This window comes from Fulmarus glacialis, unplaced genomic scaffold (genome assembly GCF_000690835.1).
Source record: "Fulmarus glacialis isolate BGI_N327 unplaced genomic scaffold, ASM69083v1 scaffold43793, whole genome shotgun sequence".
NCBI lineage: Eukaryota > Metazoa > Chordata > Aves > Procellariiformes > Procellariidae > Fulmarus > Fulmarus glacialis.
The window spans coordinates 29,664-45,808 of NW_009205752.1; the positions used below are offsets into that span (position 1 = coordinate 29,664).

Consider the following 16,145-nt stretch of genomic DNA (forward strand, 5'->3'; position numbering starts at 1 on the left):
AACCTCTACTGAATGCTTCTAGGATGCTTTCCAGGCTTTCAACTTAGAGAGCATTTGATAATTGGTTCAGCTGATGTAAGCCAGTTGTGATTTGCAAAACAGGTAATCAGAAAAAAGGTCACCAGACCTTTCTGTAATTGTAGGTGTAAGTGCCCTGTGTACTCACACTGTCTTGCTTGCATTTAGATTATTACAGAAAGAACCAAGCCCAGGATGCACGAGTTCCAGTCTGAGGTGTTTATGATCATAGGGGGCTGTACAAAAGATGAGAAGTTTGTAGCAGAAGTGACTTGCCTGGATCCTTTGAGAAGAAGCCGCCTGGAAGTAGCAAAATTACCAATCACAGAGCAGGAGACGGAAAATGAGACTAAAAAATGGGTGGAGTTTGCATGCATTACGCTAAAAAATGAAGTCTACATATCGGGTAAGGAACAAGACATTGGGAGTGGAAGAGGGGAGCAGAGGGTTCTCACAATTATTTCCAGCTTTTATCAAGAGCATGCTTGAGGCAGCTTTAGGAGAATTAAGCACTACAGGTATTCCTAATGCTTTGGCTTTGAACAGGCTCCAGAGAAGCGCTGGATGTGTGAGGACACAGCCTAGTCCTGGTTTTAGCACAGGATTCCTGTTCAAACAATATTAATCTATATGCACAGCTACTTGTGTGCGGCACCCTAAACACTCGGTGACTGTGGTCACGGAAGGGCCCCTGAGAACAGTTTACCAAACATAAAATGAAGAATAATCGCACCAGCATCTTCTTGTAACAAGTCCATTTGCAGCTCCACATGCTTAAGCAAAAACCTGCCAGAATCTGACTCATTCTGCAATCAGTCACTCTGCAATCAGGATCAGTCACGAACCTGCAGGAGTAGTCACTGCTGTTTGGCTGCTACCCGAAAACTGCACTTTCAGGAGCACTTCAACAGCGGATCAGACAGGACTCTAGAAGTGCCCATTTGCTAATGGCAATACTAACTGTCAAAGCCAGATGAAACCCAATGGTCCAGACACACAGCATGGATCTGAACTTAACATGTGCAGGCCCTCATCCTGGCAGCTTCAGGAGGCACATTTAACTTCCCCCACAAATACAGTTGAGTTCTATGTAGGGGTTTGATCCTGGAGCTACAGAGTTTTTACTTTGATAATCAAAAAGATTAAACTCAAGCTTGCTAGTCAGTTTGACAGCTGGTTTTGATTGGTCAAAAACAAGTTTGATGATCTCGTTCTGCTTTCCAAAGGAAAAGTGATAGCACACTGATAATCACTGTCACGTCACAGACCATGATACAGAGCAGTGCCTCCATGGGTAGGACACTTTTTCCCGCAAAATCATCCACCAAATTCTATGTTCACTTAAAACAGGACAGTGGAAAGGAGGAAGGAGGGCTAAAGTGTGAAAGCTTTGCTTAAGTGTGAATAGTGGTCCATTGCCTTTATTCAAATATCTTGCATTGCATTCTCCCTTTTGGGAATCCACATATTTTTATCCCCTCATTCCATAATTTAAAGTTTATTAAATCTTTATCCTGGGATAAGAATTAGATTATTCCTTCCCTAGTTAGAAATAAAGGAGGTTTTTCCTTTCAGCCCACCATAAGGAGTTTCTTTTTACCCTGGTGACAGAGCCTCTGTTAAAAGTTAGCAGTAGAGGGGAACCTAAGTCAAACATCCCGACTAGGGAACATCCCTCACACCTTCACACCCTTGAGTTGAGAGGTCTCTTTTCCATTTGCCTTTAATCTCTTACCCTTTCCTCTTTTTCAAGGTCACAGGCTTTTTGCTTCCTCTTATTCTTGACATCTTTTCCAGTGTCTCTTCTCCGCTTTTCTTTTATGCTCTATCCAGGCTACCTCCAGGCCAGGCTAACACCTCCCCTGCTATGGTGAGTCTAAGCTGGCTTTCCTCTTGCTGCTGTTCTCACCGGTCCTCTTTCTTCCTTCTCTGCTTAATTTCACATCTTTGACTCCCCCCTTCCATTCCCTTTTAGCCTTTCTCCCACCTGCTTTTCACCCTTCCCACCCAAATAAAGGGCTGAGTGGACCAAAGTCAGTAGTTTCTTTCCAGCTAAATGAAATTATTAGTGGCTCAATCCCAATTAAACATCTGCCTCCTGAGTGTCCTTCTACTCCTGTTTTCTTTCTTTTAGCTCCTGTGACTTGGTTCTTTCCTAGCTTGACCTCCCCTCTCACGTGCTCATTTCCCTTGGTATCTGGGTACAGTTTGGAGTCTTCCCTGCTCTTTTAGCATCTGAACAATAGGAAAGTTCTTTGCACAAGATTATGACTACTTTTAGTTCGCCATTTCCCTGAACAGTTTAAATGCTTTGACTGGATGGACTGAAACACTACATTAGTAGTGTAACTAAAAATGACATGAATTATCACTCACCATTCTGTTACTTTTACTAATTTAGTTACAATTTTTCCTCAAATTAGAAACAACTGTGGTCTAGAGAAAGAAAACAAAATAAATAAACAAAATTAATGTCCAGTTCTCTCAAAAATCTCTCCCCGTCTCCTGATCCCTGATGTGCAGCAAATTCACCTGCTCTGTCCAGCTCAGGCTCCTACCAGAGTTTCAGCCTGCGCAGGAAAGAACAAGCTCATGTAAAAGGGGAATTTCAAGGGAGAGGGTAAGGCAAACACCTGCAGCCTCTCAGCCCCATTGTAACCATGAATGCTGCATTCAAGCCCTTCAACCACTTCAGCTATTTGAGTGCAAATAAAATTCAGCGCATACATGTGAAAAATACTGAGACAAAAGCATTACAAACGACTCTTTCTAGCATGCTAATTATCTTCTATTCAATCTGCTATTTGGCCCAGAGATGAGCTCCATCACTTTGCAGTGATCTGGCTGCAGTACAGAATACCAATGAAGGCAGACACTTTCTCAATGGAATATGAATTCTCTTTTCAGTAAATTCACCAGTAAAGCAAATGTTTAATCAGGTTGCAGATGATGGAATAAGCTACTCAGCCTGTAAATGCAGTTTCAGGCTTAACTAGTTCTATTTGTATTGCAGTTACACCAAAAATTATATGCAAACAAAAGTGCTTGTTTAAAACACTGCTCTCTGCTTTAGCACGAGTAAAGAGTCACCTGCAAGTCAGCTCTAGAATGAGTTTGCAGGGTCCAATTCTGATCTTCAATTTACAAATATGAAGCAAATCCAAGTCAGTAGAGAAAGAGATCAGAAGAAGAGGTACAAAACCAAGATCCCAGCCATATGGTCCCAAGGTTGAATAGTAAAACTTCTGACGTGTCATACAGGAGATTAGGAGTTCAGAGTCAGGCCTTCTATTTTATGATGCAAACCACTAGGCTAGCTGTCTGGATCTACCCTGTGCAAACTAGCAGTTCCCCACTGCAGGCCTGTCTTTGAGGGATTTGGCACTACCAATGGCAACATCCTCCACTATCTTATTTAAATCACGTTTGTTTATTTGTCACTTCCCAGCATCCTGCAAAGCTCTGGTGGTGCACAAATATCACCTGCATATCACCATGCTGTGTGTGGTTGGTCATTCACGCAGTATTCAAATGAAAGTGTTTGTGGTCAGATAAAGTGGGGAACAGTGATTTATCGTTATTGAATATTTGTAGAAATGTTCAGAGTTTCCTTCACTATTAAGTAAACTAAATGCAGAATTTTTCTTCTTGTATAACAGGGCCAGGCCATTGGTATAGGTAATTAAGAAGCTAATAGTAAGGACCAATGATTTATTTTCTATTGTGAGAGAACATTTTAAAATTTAAACATATTGGAGATCTTGAGTAAATACAAGCTATGCTATCATATTTACATGTGTCATGTACACTGCAGGTGGCAAAGAAACAAAGCATGATGTCTGGAAATACAACGCCTCCATCAACAAATGGATACAAATTGAGTATCTAAATATTGGGCGATGGAGGCATAAAATGGCTGTGTTGGGTGGCAAAGTATATGTCATTGGAGGTTTCGATGGCATGCAGAGAATCAACAGCATGGAAGCATATGATCCCTTTCATAACTGCTGGTCAGAGGTAAGATACTGCATCAATAACATTTTACTCATTTGGAACATTTTAATCAGAAAATGTTATGGCTTTGAATCATAAAAATGAACAAGACAGGATCTAGTACAATTCTTTTAAGTATTTCTGGTCTGTAAAAACCCTAAATATTTTTTTTATAGAATTACCTATCCTTGAGAAAGTAAAAATCGCAGGATTGCCTGCCAATCATTGCCTGTGAGATGTCTAATGCCTAACTTTCCTTTTCTTAATTGGCTTTTAAAGCTAGTAGTCCATAAATCAGTGAGTAAGAACATAGTATACATGAACCAGAGCACAGGCCGAAAACTACTGCTTTGATACATAATATATATATAACATTGTCCTGGTTTAACCCCAGCCGGCAACTAAGCCCCGCACAGCCGCTCGCTCACTCCCCCCCGTGGGATGGGGGAGAGAATCAGAAGGGTAAAAGTGAGAAAACTCGTGCGTTGAGATAAAGACAGTTTAATAAGTAAAGCAAAAGCCACGCATACAAGCAAAGCAAAACAAGGAATTCATTCACTACTTCCCATCGGCAGGGAGGTGTTCAGCCATCTCCAGGAAAGCAGGGCTCCATCATGCATAACGGTTATTTGGGAAGACAAACGCCATAACTCCGAACGTCCCCCCCTTCTTCTTCTTCCCCCAGCTTTATATGTTGAGCATGACGTCATATGGTATGGAATACCCCTTTGGTGAGTTTGGGTCAGCTGTCCTGGCTGTGCTCCCTCCCAGCTTCTTGTGCACCTGGCAGAGCATGGGAAGCTGAAAATCCTTGACTAGTGTAAGCACTACTTAGCAACAACTAAAACATCAGTGTGTTATCAACACTATTCATACTAAATCCAAATCACAGTGCTATACGAGCTACTAGGAAGAAAATTAACTCTATCCAAGCCGAAACCAGGACAAACGTGTATCAACCTGTGCATTACATACGGTATGGGTTATACATTTAAGTCGAAAGTACAGGTTTCAAGGTAAACAGAGTGGAAAAACCCCAGTTCTATTAACTGTACTTCAAGTAATGAGGAGAGTATTAGGCAGCCAATTAATCCATTAAATTAATGAGATTAGGCATCATAATGGCAGATACAAACCCTAGTTTTTAGATGATACAAAGCAATGCAGAGGAATCTAACAATCACAGCTGCAAGTAGAAAGATCAGGATGAACAAGTTTCTTATGTTTTTTCAATGTACATAAGTATGTAAAGGAGATTTGGGGCATTTCTGACATTTCCTAGCTTTTAAATTGTTGACAACAATTAATTTTAATTTTAATAACAGCATTTGAACAGAACATTTTTTTTTAAGGGGTTTACAGTCTTAAGAAAAAGCTGAAACATACTTCTCCCTTATCCCTAGAAATGTCACCTTCTGAACCCTACTGATCATCTTAACAGGGATGTCTGACTTAACCCACAGGCTCCTACCCCGTAGGCATCCGTCTGACTATTTGAAATCAAAATGGTTACTAATGATTTTTTACGGTCATACAGGCTGCTCCGCTCATGGTCAATGTAAGCTCCTTTGCAGCAGCGAGCTACAAGAAGAAACTCTACGTGATCGGGGGAGGACCCAACGGGAAGCTGGCGACGGACAAGACTCAGTGCTACGACCCTGTGACCAACATGTGGAGCCTGAAAGCTGCCATGCCAGTAGAAGCCAAATGCATCAATGCCGCAAGTTTCCGTGATCACATTTATGTTGTGGGTAGGTGAAGCATTAATCCTTCTTGTCTAGACACAGCAGGGCTTGTTTCTGTGTGTTAGTTTTACCCATAAACTCTATGGAGTGTAACCAAATGGTCATATGGCTCTTCCTGTTAAGCTCAGTGAATCCAGCACATTTACAAACAGTAGTGAAGAGTCACCAAGTCAAACTCCCTGTTAGCGTGGTAGGTATCTTGGAAAACTGGAGCTAGCCCAGAGACAACTTAAGGCCTCCAAAGGCGGGTTCATAGTGGCAAGGGCATGACCTCATGGCTACATCATGTCCCCTCTCCTCTCCAGGGGCATTGCACAGGATTTATGTAGGGATATGAGTACTAGGAGCAGGTCATGGGAGCAGAGCCACTGATACCCAAAGACCCAGACCTCTTCACTAGATCGCACTTAGTGTTAATTCAGTCAATTGCCAGAACTGGAAGCAAAGATGGAAGAACAAGAGTTTAATGGTGGTAAGCTGAACTGTGGAGGGAGGAGGCAGCCTGCACACATCTCCAGATGGTGCTGGAAAAACCAAAAGAAGGGAAGAGGAACATTTGTTTCCAAAGCAGGAGCTCTGAAGAATTCTGCCCCCCGCCAGCCCTGGCACAGAAAGTTTCTCACTTGCAGTATAATCAATATGGTGCTGAGGGCTGGCATAGAGCCAGGGTATCACCAAATAGTAAATGGTGTTCTGAAGGGAGATTGATAACATGCATGTGTGTGCACATATACATATATATGCGTGCATGTTGTGTATATGTGAATACCTTGTGCTTCTCCTCAGCACAGGGATTGACATCACCCTCTTGGTACAAGATGAGAGACAGAAAGAGAAGGCGTGACTTACGGGCTAGCTGATACAACTCCCAATAAAATTTGACATGATACTCCAGTTACATTCATTCAGCATCTTTCACCAGAAAACCTATTGTTTCCGTATCTGAGAAACAAATCTAGTTCAATCTGGATAGAAACCAGCCCCACCTGAGGTTTAAAAGATAAAAGAGCATTTGGTTACTGCATCCAAAGCAATCAAATTACCCAGACTGATGAACTACCAACTGCCAGATGAATCACTGTAACTAACGTGTATGTTTTCAGTCTGCTCCAATTGGGAAATAAAACTTGTTTAAGTCACCTCACAGTGACTTGATCATCCCTGAAGTACTGGATTAGTATTGTCAAAACCAACATTTATTATAACTACAATAGATAAATGCTCACTTTGCCAACAGGTAGGATCCCAGGCATTGTTGCAACTCATGCATAAGACCATGGCTTCAAGGTTTCCCCAGCCCTATTCTATACAGTTGAAGACAGACCCAGCCCTGCAAATTTCAGAATAAGAACCGTTCAGCTGTTGGTACTCTCAGGAGGGAATATATTTCCATAGCCTTTCTTGGGTACTGAGGTATTGACCATTTTTCAAAAGAAAAGGACCCTGCAAAATTGGAGAAGGTGCACAGAAAGTTTCAAGAATCACTGCAGATTTGGGAAACATGGAGAAACTAAAGGTCATTCTCTGTTTAGCTTACCCATAAGAAGATTACGAGTCCAGACTGACAAACCCCTAAACGAGGAATGGGCTTTTGAAAATAGCCAGCTCCAGGCAGAAGGTTTAATGGGTAGATGGACACTGAAGTTAGAGGAGTCAGTGAAGAAATCATGTACCTATTTCTAATAGTGACAGCTTACCACACGTAGTCCTTCATGATCTAAGCTCTTCTAAACAAGATTGTATTTTTCTAAAGCTGTGTCCTTAGCTGAAGCAGCAGGTATGAGAAAGGTCTGTTGCTGGGTGCGCTGTGCTCACACTGCATTACCACAGCAGTTTGTTCTGGGCTTAAAATCCACAGCCTTATGAACAATAAGTGGCCTTCTGTGGATCTGGCTTTCAAAACAATAAAGTATCCTGTGACCTTGTTTTTTCTTAGCTTTGGGGCATAAATCATTCTTACAAATGTCAGGAATGGAGCCTTGTTGAAGTGGGTGGTTTAGTTAAAATCTCTTACAGGAGTGGCTGGTGCAGACTGATATCCATTTCCTCTCCAGGTGGGGCAATGAAAGCACTCTACTCCTACAGCCCTGAGGAAGACACATGGTGCCTGGTGACTCAGTTCACCCATGAGAGAGCCAGTTGTGGGATTTCTCCTTGCAACAACAAGCTGTTTATCACTGGGGGCCGAGATGAAAAGAACGAAGTCATTGCGACAGTGCTGTGCTGGGACCCTGAAACTCAGAAGCTGACAGAAGAGTGTGTCCTGCCTCGGGGGGTGTCTCATCACGGGAGCGTTACCCTCAGGAAGTCTTACACGCACGTCCGTAGGATTGTGCCTGGGGCAGTTTCTGTCTGACCATAGGAGAACTGTAAAGAAACCCAATACCTCCATGCCCCTGTGACACAGACTGCAATGATGATGTTTTTTAGCTGCAGGTAGCAATGGATGGAAATACCACCACGAGGGTCCTCTAGGGAGTATCTGTATATATGCTCAGCCCTTGCATTTCCTCTGTACAGTATATCCTTAAATTATCTTAATTCCTTCCCTCCACAGAAAAACAAAGGGACCAGCTGTAGTTTACTCCTGCCAACACAATACCTCCAATCAGGCAAAGAAATGTGATGTGTAGGTGGGAAATTTTCTTCCCAGCTATATCTGCCCTGAAACATGCTTGAACTGGCTCAGCCTAGTCCTGAAGTTTGTTTAACTATTTATTGTGTTAAGTTGGATTTGCAGCACCTACTAGTGAAAAAGAGAAGATGCTTTTTGGTATGAAAGATTTGTAACTTTGGTGAAATGCAATGTTGTTTCCTCCAAAGCTGCGCTTTTTTCCAGTGGTTGGCACATTAGATTAAGTTAAAACTGTTTTGTTTGTTTGTTTGTTTGCTTGAAGACATTTTCTAATTTTTTCAGTTCTGCGTGACCAAAAAAATCCATCTCTGTTTGCAAACCTTGCTGTCATTCCCAAGAAAGATACTGCATAGGCTGCAAATATAAATGAACGCTAATCTGGTTCCACTGAACATTCATTGTAGCTGTTTTCTAATAAAGCAACCCAAAACCTAGCTTCCCTTTTGTTCTATTCTGGGTGTTCTGCCTGAAGGGCTTTTTCCTCTCGCTGTTGCTGTACACAAGTGGAGTGCGGGTGCCCCCGGCTGCTCGCACCCCTGCCTCCGTCCCCACTGGGTGGCACTGCTCTCCCAGGCTTTTTCTCACGAGTTTTGATTTCCTGGAATGCAAACGGACAGAACAGTCTGCTGGGGAGAAAAACAGTTCCAGGTACTCCCAGCCTGATTCCTGGGACCGTCACATGCTGTACCAGAAGGGGCAAATGTTCAACAGGGCAGGAGAGCCCGAGTCTGAAGTCCCAGCATCTGGGTCAGTTGTAGAGAAACAAAAATAAACATTGAAGAGGTCACGCCCGGGACGTTCTGGGACACTCTTGGCCAAAGGCTGGGAACATATTCCCGTCCCTCCTCCCCTGCCTAGTTGCTGGAAGGAGCCAACTCACCATTAAATCAAGGCAGAAAACACTGCAAAACAAATCTGTCCAAGCACCACAGAGCAGTGACTCCTTCCAGCCTCTCTCCCTCTCTGTAATGTCTCCTTTTGCCTTATACAGTATTAAAAATAATATTTCTCTCATGTTGGGCAGAGAAAAGAACATGGGTTCCTGAATTTCAGCACACTAATGCCAGAGTGCACAGCAGTACGGCAGGGCCCCAGACTGTACTGGTGAGTCTGCCGCAACTGTGCAGGCTGAGCGGGGCAGTCGCAGCCCGTGGGGCAGGTGCATGCCCCTCAACAGGTCTCCATTGTGTCCTTCCCTCAGAAAGACTGCGAGAAATCCTGTCTCTTCTGCAATTTCCCCATGCCTTGAAACTCACTTCTGTAATTCCAGCCAATCCCCACATTTTCTTACTCTAATCTTCCTACAGTCCTTCCATTTTTATTTTATTTTTAAAATTCGTCCTCTTCCTTCTTAATACTCCTGTCGTTCTGCAGGGTGCAGCACTTCTCACATTTCCCCGCTGGCCCGGATTATTCCATCCTGCTCTACTTTTCTGCATGAAGAAATGCCCTCTAAAAAGAGAATTTCGTTTCAAAAGGTTTTTGTGAAGAACAGTTACAAGCTTTGATTTGGCTAGCAGTGCTGGCTGGTATACAGGGACAGAGAAGGTGGATGAATGGGGGTGGTCTCCCTTTCCCCTTGAGGAGCTGCACTTCTGTATCTTTACCTGTTGCCAAAACTAATGATAGCGGCTGCTGAAGCTGACCAGTTCTTCCTACTGGGAATCATCCTAAAAACCAGTAGCCCTCAGGAGCTGGTTGCTGATTTTCTCCCTGCAATGTCAGTAGCAAAACTTAAATTTTTTTCCTTGGGAAAAAATAACCCACTGAGTTGGAAAAATGTCCAAATAAACTTCTAAATACAAATTCTTAACTCCAAGTAGCAGAGACAGAAAACAGCCTCTTGTCTCTCCTGTGGCGGTTCCCCAGCCACCTCTGCAGACCTTGGGCAAGCACGAGCCAGACCACCCCTCACTGACAAACACGGGATGGCAGAACCACAGCTTGGCTCCTTTCCCTCTCCTAACTCATGGGAGTCTCTCAAAAATTCTGACGTTTCACAGGAGTTCATGAAGAGTTGTTTTTACTTGCCTCCCTTCTCTTTGTACCTTTCAGACTCATGTTGCAATCTGAAGGACTAGAAGCATATTAAAAAACAAAAACATTCAGCATCAGTGGTTCTATGAAGATGCCAAAAATCACAAGGCTTGGGAAAAAATGGCAAGAACTAGCAGTACCAGCAGCGAGGTGAGGGTGGAGACAGGAGACAACAGAAATCAAGTTTCAAAGAAACTTGTAATTTCCTTTTCCTATCTTGGATTCTCTCTCATTTGTCATACATACCTACCTCCCACAGGGAATGGCCACAATCACAGTTTCTGTCCAAAGGACATACAGTGTCTCGGTGTACAAAACCAGAAACCAGCGAAGCAAAGAGCAGACGACTCCCTGCGGGAGCTGTGTGATCTGTCTCAGGAGCAGCCGGTGCTGTTCCCCAGTGCTGGGACGCAGCCCCGGCGTTCTCGGGGCTGCCTCGAGTGCAACCAGGCAAACGCCAGTTTCCTTTTGACCTATTACTATATTAAACTTCCCTTCGAAAATGACACAGCCAACTGATGGAGCAGGAGTAGACACTCTAATATTAATTACTAAAACTGCAGGAGGTTAATTAGTTTTACTGAATAATTACTCAAATCGCTGCAAATGAACTAAACCCCAAAACCAAAGCTGTGTGCTTGTTTACTTGCCTGGAGATTTTCCGTATCTCGTGACACTGAAACTGATCTCATTTGAGGCACAGATTTAACTGCAGATTTAATTATTTCTCTGGTGCTGCATGGCACAGACTCAGCCTCTGGAATGAGGTCTGACTCCCTTCAGTCTGCAGGTTACAGACAGCAGTCAACTGCACTGTAAATCCAACTGAGAGAGGGAAGAGGTAAGCGAAGTGACAATGTTGGCATAAGAAAAGAAGGGAAAAACTGACCGGGAATATATTTAGGCTATAAATTAGAATACCGTTAGTGATTCATGCTATTGCAATTTGTTAAAGGATTACTGCCCCCAGCTGCCAAATCACATGTTAAAGTCAACTGCTCTCTATTACACTTTAAATTAAAATGCTGGGCAGGCACAGTGACATCCAAGAATTTCACTTATGTGACCTCGGAGAGGTCAATAGCTGGGTAAATAGTCTCAGTTTGAATTTCCAGAGCTTATCTGGAGACATCCTTACAAGGTAGCTAATCACTACAGCCATGAGGTTCTGGCAAATAAAGAAGCCTAACCATCTTTAAGATGAAACTCAAGACATTTATGAAAAGAATTAGAGGAACCTAGTGCTTGTGATGTTGCCCTGGTGACTCCTTTCGTCCTATTCAGATAGATTGGGGAAATCCCCAAAAGCAAGTGATTCAGGTGTATGGTGTGTTTCTTCTATGCATGCTGTAACATACTGCTTTTGTACCAAACAGCACAGTAATATTCCATGGTAAGAAGTTGTCTGCAAGCAGTCACTTAAGAAAAACTTACCTATCTAATGTTAAACCATCTTAAAGTAGATTAATAAAATATCATAAACTTGCAATGCAGATGACCTTTTTAGAATTCAGTTCAACTTAACTAATTTCAGTTCAACTAAAACTTGTCTTAGGCAAACACCCATTTTAGGGAACAATTTCAAGGACATGAATAAGATTATTTTATTCATCTTTCTTAGAAGGTCATTTCCACAAAGCAGTGTTTTGTTTGCTTGGTCCTTATGATATCACTGTAGACAGATTTCATACATACATAAACTTGCCACAATCACCAATTCACTTCCTCTTTCTTTCAGTGTCCTTTGTGTCGCCAAACTTCTAGCTGTCTCTAAATATATCCAGGGGATGTGTATGTAAGAAAAAGTTACAGAATTGGCAATATAATCCTACCCGAGCCTGTCCTGGAGATTAACTTCATAATTGACAAAGGTTAGCAGGAAGATCAAATACTATTAATCTGCAGCCTATTACTCAAAGTCACCTATGGCTGTATATAGAACTACCTTACTTTATACTGTTTACTAGTTATCTTTGCTACTTAGCATGAAAATTTACAATATAGGTAAACTTTAGGTAATAAAGCTTGAAAGAATTTTGCATGAACAAAACAACTTATAAGTTATCAGCATCTTTGCCAACAGGCATTGGCATAAAGATTTGGCCCAGGATACAAGTGGCCTGGGGAGTTATCAGTACCTCTTCCATTCTTGATCATACCACATGCTAAAGGGATTGAGCAGAAAGCACCTGATCTAGTATACAGACATTTTCCCCATCCTTCCTAGTGTTATGGAAGAGCCCTGTTATAGGCTGAAACTAAAGTCTTTATACAAACATAGCTTGTGTGCAGAGTGTCTACGGTACATTAATCTTGGAGAAAAATAAAAGCAGACAGTAAAAAGCAACTTTTAGGTCCTATTTTTTTATTGAAGAGGACTGAGAAGAAATGTGGGTTTTTTTCTGGAAAACAAAGCCATTGCTCAGGAATTTAAAGTTCCTTTGGGTCAAAATAAGGGAAGCACAGAACCATAGTTAAAGCAAATACATAATAATACAGTTCATTCACCTGCAACAACTTTACCTTAAAGACGCTTTTACACAAGAAGTGCCCCTTAGAAGCAAAGCCTCTAAGGTGTCCCTGCTCATTCCCACCTCTGAACTGGAATTTGTTACCCCCTCAGTTGTGCTGACACAGCTGTTTGCAGAACATGCTATAAAACATATCACTGGGATAATCTCAGTTAAAATGAAAACAACACCACTTCTCTCTGGAGGGTTATTTTTAACCTGCAACCCCAGAAGCAGTTGTATCAGCAAACTGGAGAGAGCAGACACTACAATGTGAGTAGAGTTAACAAGCAGTTTGGGAATGAGGAGAGAAAGAGATAAGCAGGAACCTCTCAAACAGGCTTCATTGTCAAAAACCATCTCATGCAACCAGACACCAATCTCCTCCTGGCTCACACTTAGTGGAATTCCTCAGATGAGTGTGAAATACCCAAAAGCCACATTCAGCACCTTCTGTGTATTGCTTTAAGCAAACAGGAGGTGGAGATAGTCTGCACACAAGCGAAATATTGCACAGGGTGAAATCAAGGGCCATTTTGTAATGCCTTTTTTTTTAAGTCCAATGTATTTTTGTATAAAAAGAACAAATTCTAAAAATATTATCTTTAGAAATACAAAAGCTCATTTCTCAAGTCCAAGGAACAGCACTGCAATTTAAATTTCCCACACTGACATTTATGTCTAATGAAATTTTGGTTTCTTTAAAGATCAGAAATACGTTTCACTCATCTTCTGTAGGTAGGTGGCTGATCTGGAAAACCTAAAATACTCTTACAAGATATCATCTTTCTTGCCCCTGAGTACATCAACAGGCTCTGCAACCTCTCCTCCTGACCTTCCTAGGGGTTTGGTGGCAGGTGCCCAACACCAGCTCTGATATGGTGCGGCTGTAACCTGGGATCAGGCTGCTGAAGAAGATCTATGTGAGACAGACCTGGGAAATGCCTCAGGAGGGACCCAGGGACAGTGTTTATGCCTACTCCCTCACCCCGACCCATGTCTGAGCCGTGCTATGGGTACACTTGTGCCCAGCCTCACACCTCGCTGCTCCTGCCCTGCTACCCCAGCTGCTGGGCTCAGCCTTGGCCTGGGCACATCAGTACGGACCCAGCAGGGGATCAGGGCTCTGGGCTGACACGGGCTCCCTGCGGCCACCCGCCCGGCTCACCCGGCACGGGCACAGCGGGACTGTACCCTGCAGGGAGGCACTGCCACCCACTGCTCCCATCTTCCCTCACTGAGCAGCCCATCTCTGTTACTCCCTGACAGTGTCATGTGCTGGGCTGCGCAACAGAAACTGACTTCCCATCAGACTGAGATTTTACAAAAATTCAGTGTTTTGCAGATTGTCAGACAGAATCCATAAGGCAGCTAATATGCTAGCACACTGCACAAGATGAAGCACAGCGTTCCACCGAGTCCAGCAGTTTCCAGAGGCACCTCTGAGTGTATGTTTTAAAGAATAGGACATTGGCTACCAACCTTGCAAGAATACACTGTGATTGAAAGAAATAGCTGTTGTGTTCACAGCACATCTGGTTAAGGATCCTCTCTGCTGTAGGTGACGCTGTCAAGAGACCTGTGGTTACTCCCTTTGCTTTGCACCCCATTGCTTTGCACCATCTATTTTTCATTTTCTATTTTCCAGAAAGGCATCTGCCACAGGTGGGTGAAAATGATCTTGATTCAATATCTCCTCCAAAAGATACTGCCTTCCCACATCAGAACAAAGCTTAGAACTTCATCCACACTGTGATGTGATGAAAGATCTATGGCCTTCTGGCACCAAGGAGGCAGAGTGATCAATCCATGTCTTCTCTGACATGGGTTGATCACTTCTTCTTCAGATCACTTCTTCTTCAGAAGCTGCCTTTGTCAGGCTTGCATGCTAACAAGGTAAGGACAACTCCTCTGCTGTGGCTGTGCTCTGCGTTGGCTCATGATGGTGATGGAGCAGGTGACACCAGGTGAAGATGCTTCCTTCTGACAATGGATTTGAGAGATGCTGAGATCTCTCTGTACCGAAGCCCATACAGAAAAGGGAACAAAACTTTAGGCAGAATCATCAGGACATTGCAGACTGTCAGGGAGACCCAGATTCCTGTCTGCAGTCTCATGACAACGTTAATGCACAAGAATGATTCTACAAAAAGGGCCAAGAGTGGAAAGAAGTAAAAAAATAACACAGTGTTGTGCATTAAGAATGTTACACTGGCTCTGGAGCAGATGCTCTCCCATATACCCGATTGTTTGGTTTTAAAATACAGAATAGCATAGCAACAAAATATTAGAGACAGGCAGAGAAAGATAACCGTGGTAGAAAGCCAGAAACAGAGTTTCACAGCATCAGTCCCATTCAGAGTTAATATTAGTATTACTGGAACCGGGCACGTTTCCAGGACATAGGGCACAAAGCTGTGAGTGCTCGATAGCACCAAGAAGAAAATCCCAGGGAAAGCCCCAGAACACATCCATAGTAATACAATAATTTTTTTAGTTCGTGAAGGAGGCAAAATAGCAATGTAGCGCAAAGGAAACAGAATAGCTATGTATGTGTCCAAGACTATTGCAGCAGCTGTGAACAATCCTCCACAGTAAGCCACTGCCAGCAAAAATAATAGGAGGACACAAGCTTCCTTTGGGAGATGTACATATGCTGCATTGAGAGCAGCTGACAGGGTGTAGAACAAAAGGTATATCAGATCAGAAAGCAGAGCATTTCCCAGCAGCATGTACCTTGTTTCCCGACGGATGCTAAACCTAGAGAAGATCACAAACAAGATGGTAGGAATGATGAGGACACCTGCCACGAGGCAGACAACTGGAGGGATTAAAAACATCTTCATGTTTTTGCCTGATGGGTTGAGACCCCCTTCCTCCAGCAAACAGTACAAAGACATGTCATCCAAATTTGAGGAACTGTTGAACTCTGTCTCCCTGTGGCGGTATGCAGTTGCATTCGCTTTCTTTACTAAAGCACAGCCAGGGAAGTCCATTTCCTTAGGATTTTGGGATGATTGTCTGAGTTGGAGAAAGCAAGATCTTCTACACTGAGTTCTTAGAAAGGCAAATGAAGCAGAGGATGCGGAGGAAGCCTGTGGAAGCAAAGTGGTTTCCGTAGCCAATTCTACCAGCTCTTCTCAAGGACAGAAAGTTGAAACTTGTAAGTGGATTCTGTGGTGCCAAAAGATGTTTTTGCCTAAAGTG

At 43.0% G+C, this 16,145-nt stretch overlaps 2 protein-coding genes across 2 annotated transcripts in view; one reads left to right on the forward strand and one right to left on the reverse strand.

Moving 5' to 3' along the window:
- The window catches only part of KLHL6 (kelch-like family member 6), a 22,651-nt gene extending 13,820 nt beyond the window's left edge, over positions 1-8,831 (forward strand). The window contains exons 4-7 of the mRNA XM_009575494.1: positions 187-424; positions 3,833-4,035; positions 5,549-5,762; positions 7,811-8,831. Coding sequence (XP_009573789.1) covers positions 187-424; positions 3,833-4,035; positions 5,549-5,762; positions 7,811-8,112 — 957 coding nt within the window. The 3' untranslated portion in view covers positions 8,113-8,831. The remainder of the gene's footprint in view (positions 1-186; positions 425-3,832; positions 4,036-5,548; positions 5,763-7,810) is intronic.
- A 6,044-nt stretch (positions 8,832-14,875) lies between these two features.
- GPR148 (G protein-coupled receptor 148) lies at positions 14,876-15,934 on the reverse strand. Its single transcript, XM_009575496.1, has one exon. The coding sequence runs from the start codon at positions 15,932-15,934 to the stop codon at positions 14,876-14,878; it is 1,059 nt and encodes a 352-aa protein (XP_009573791.1).
- Positions 15,935-16,145: the final 211 nt, after the last annotated feature.

Excerpts from the sequence above, each read along its gene's own strand:
- GPR148 (XM_009575496.1), bottom strand. The coding sequence starts at position 15,934 with ATGGACTTCCCTGGCTGTGCTTTAGTAAAGAAAGCGAATGCAACTGCA.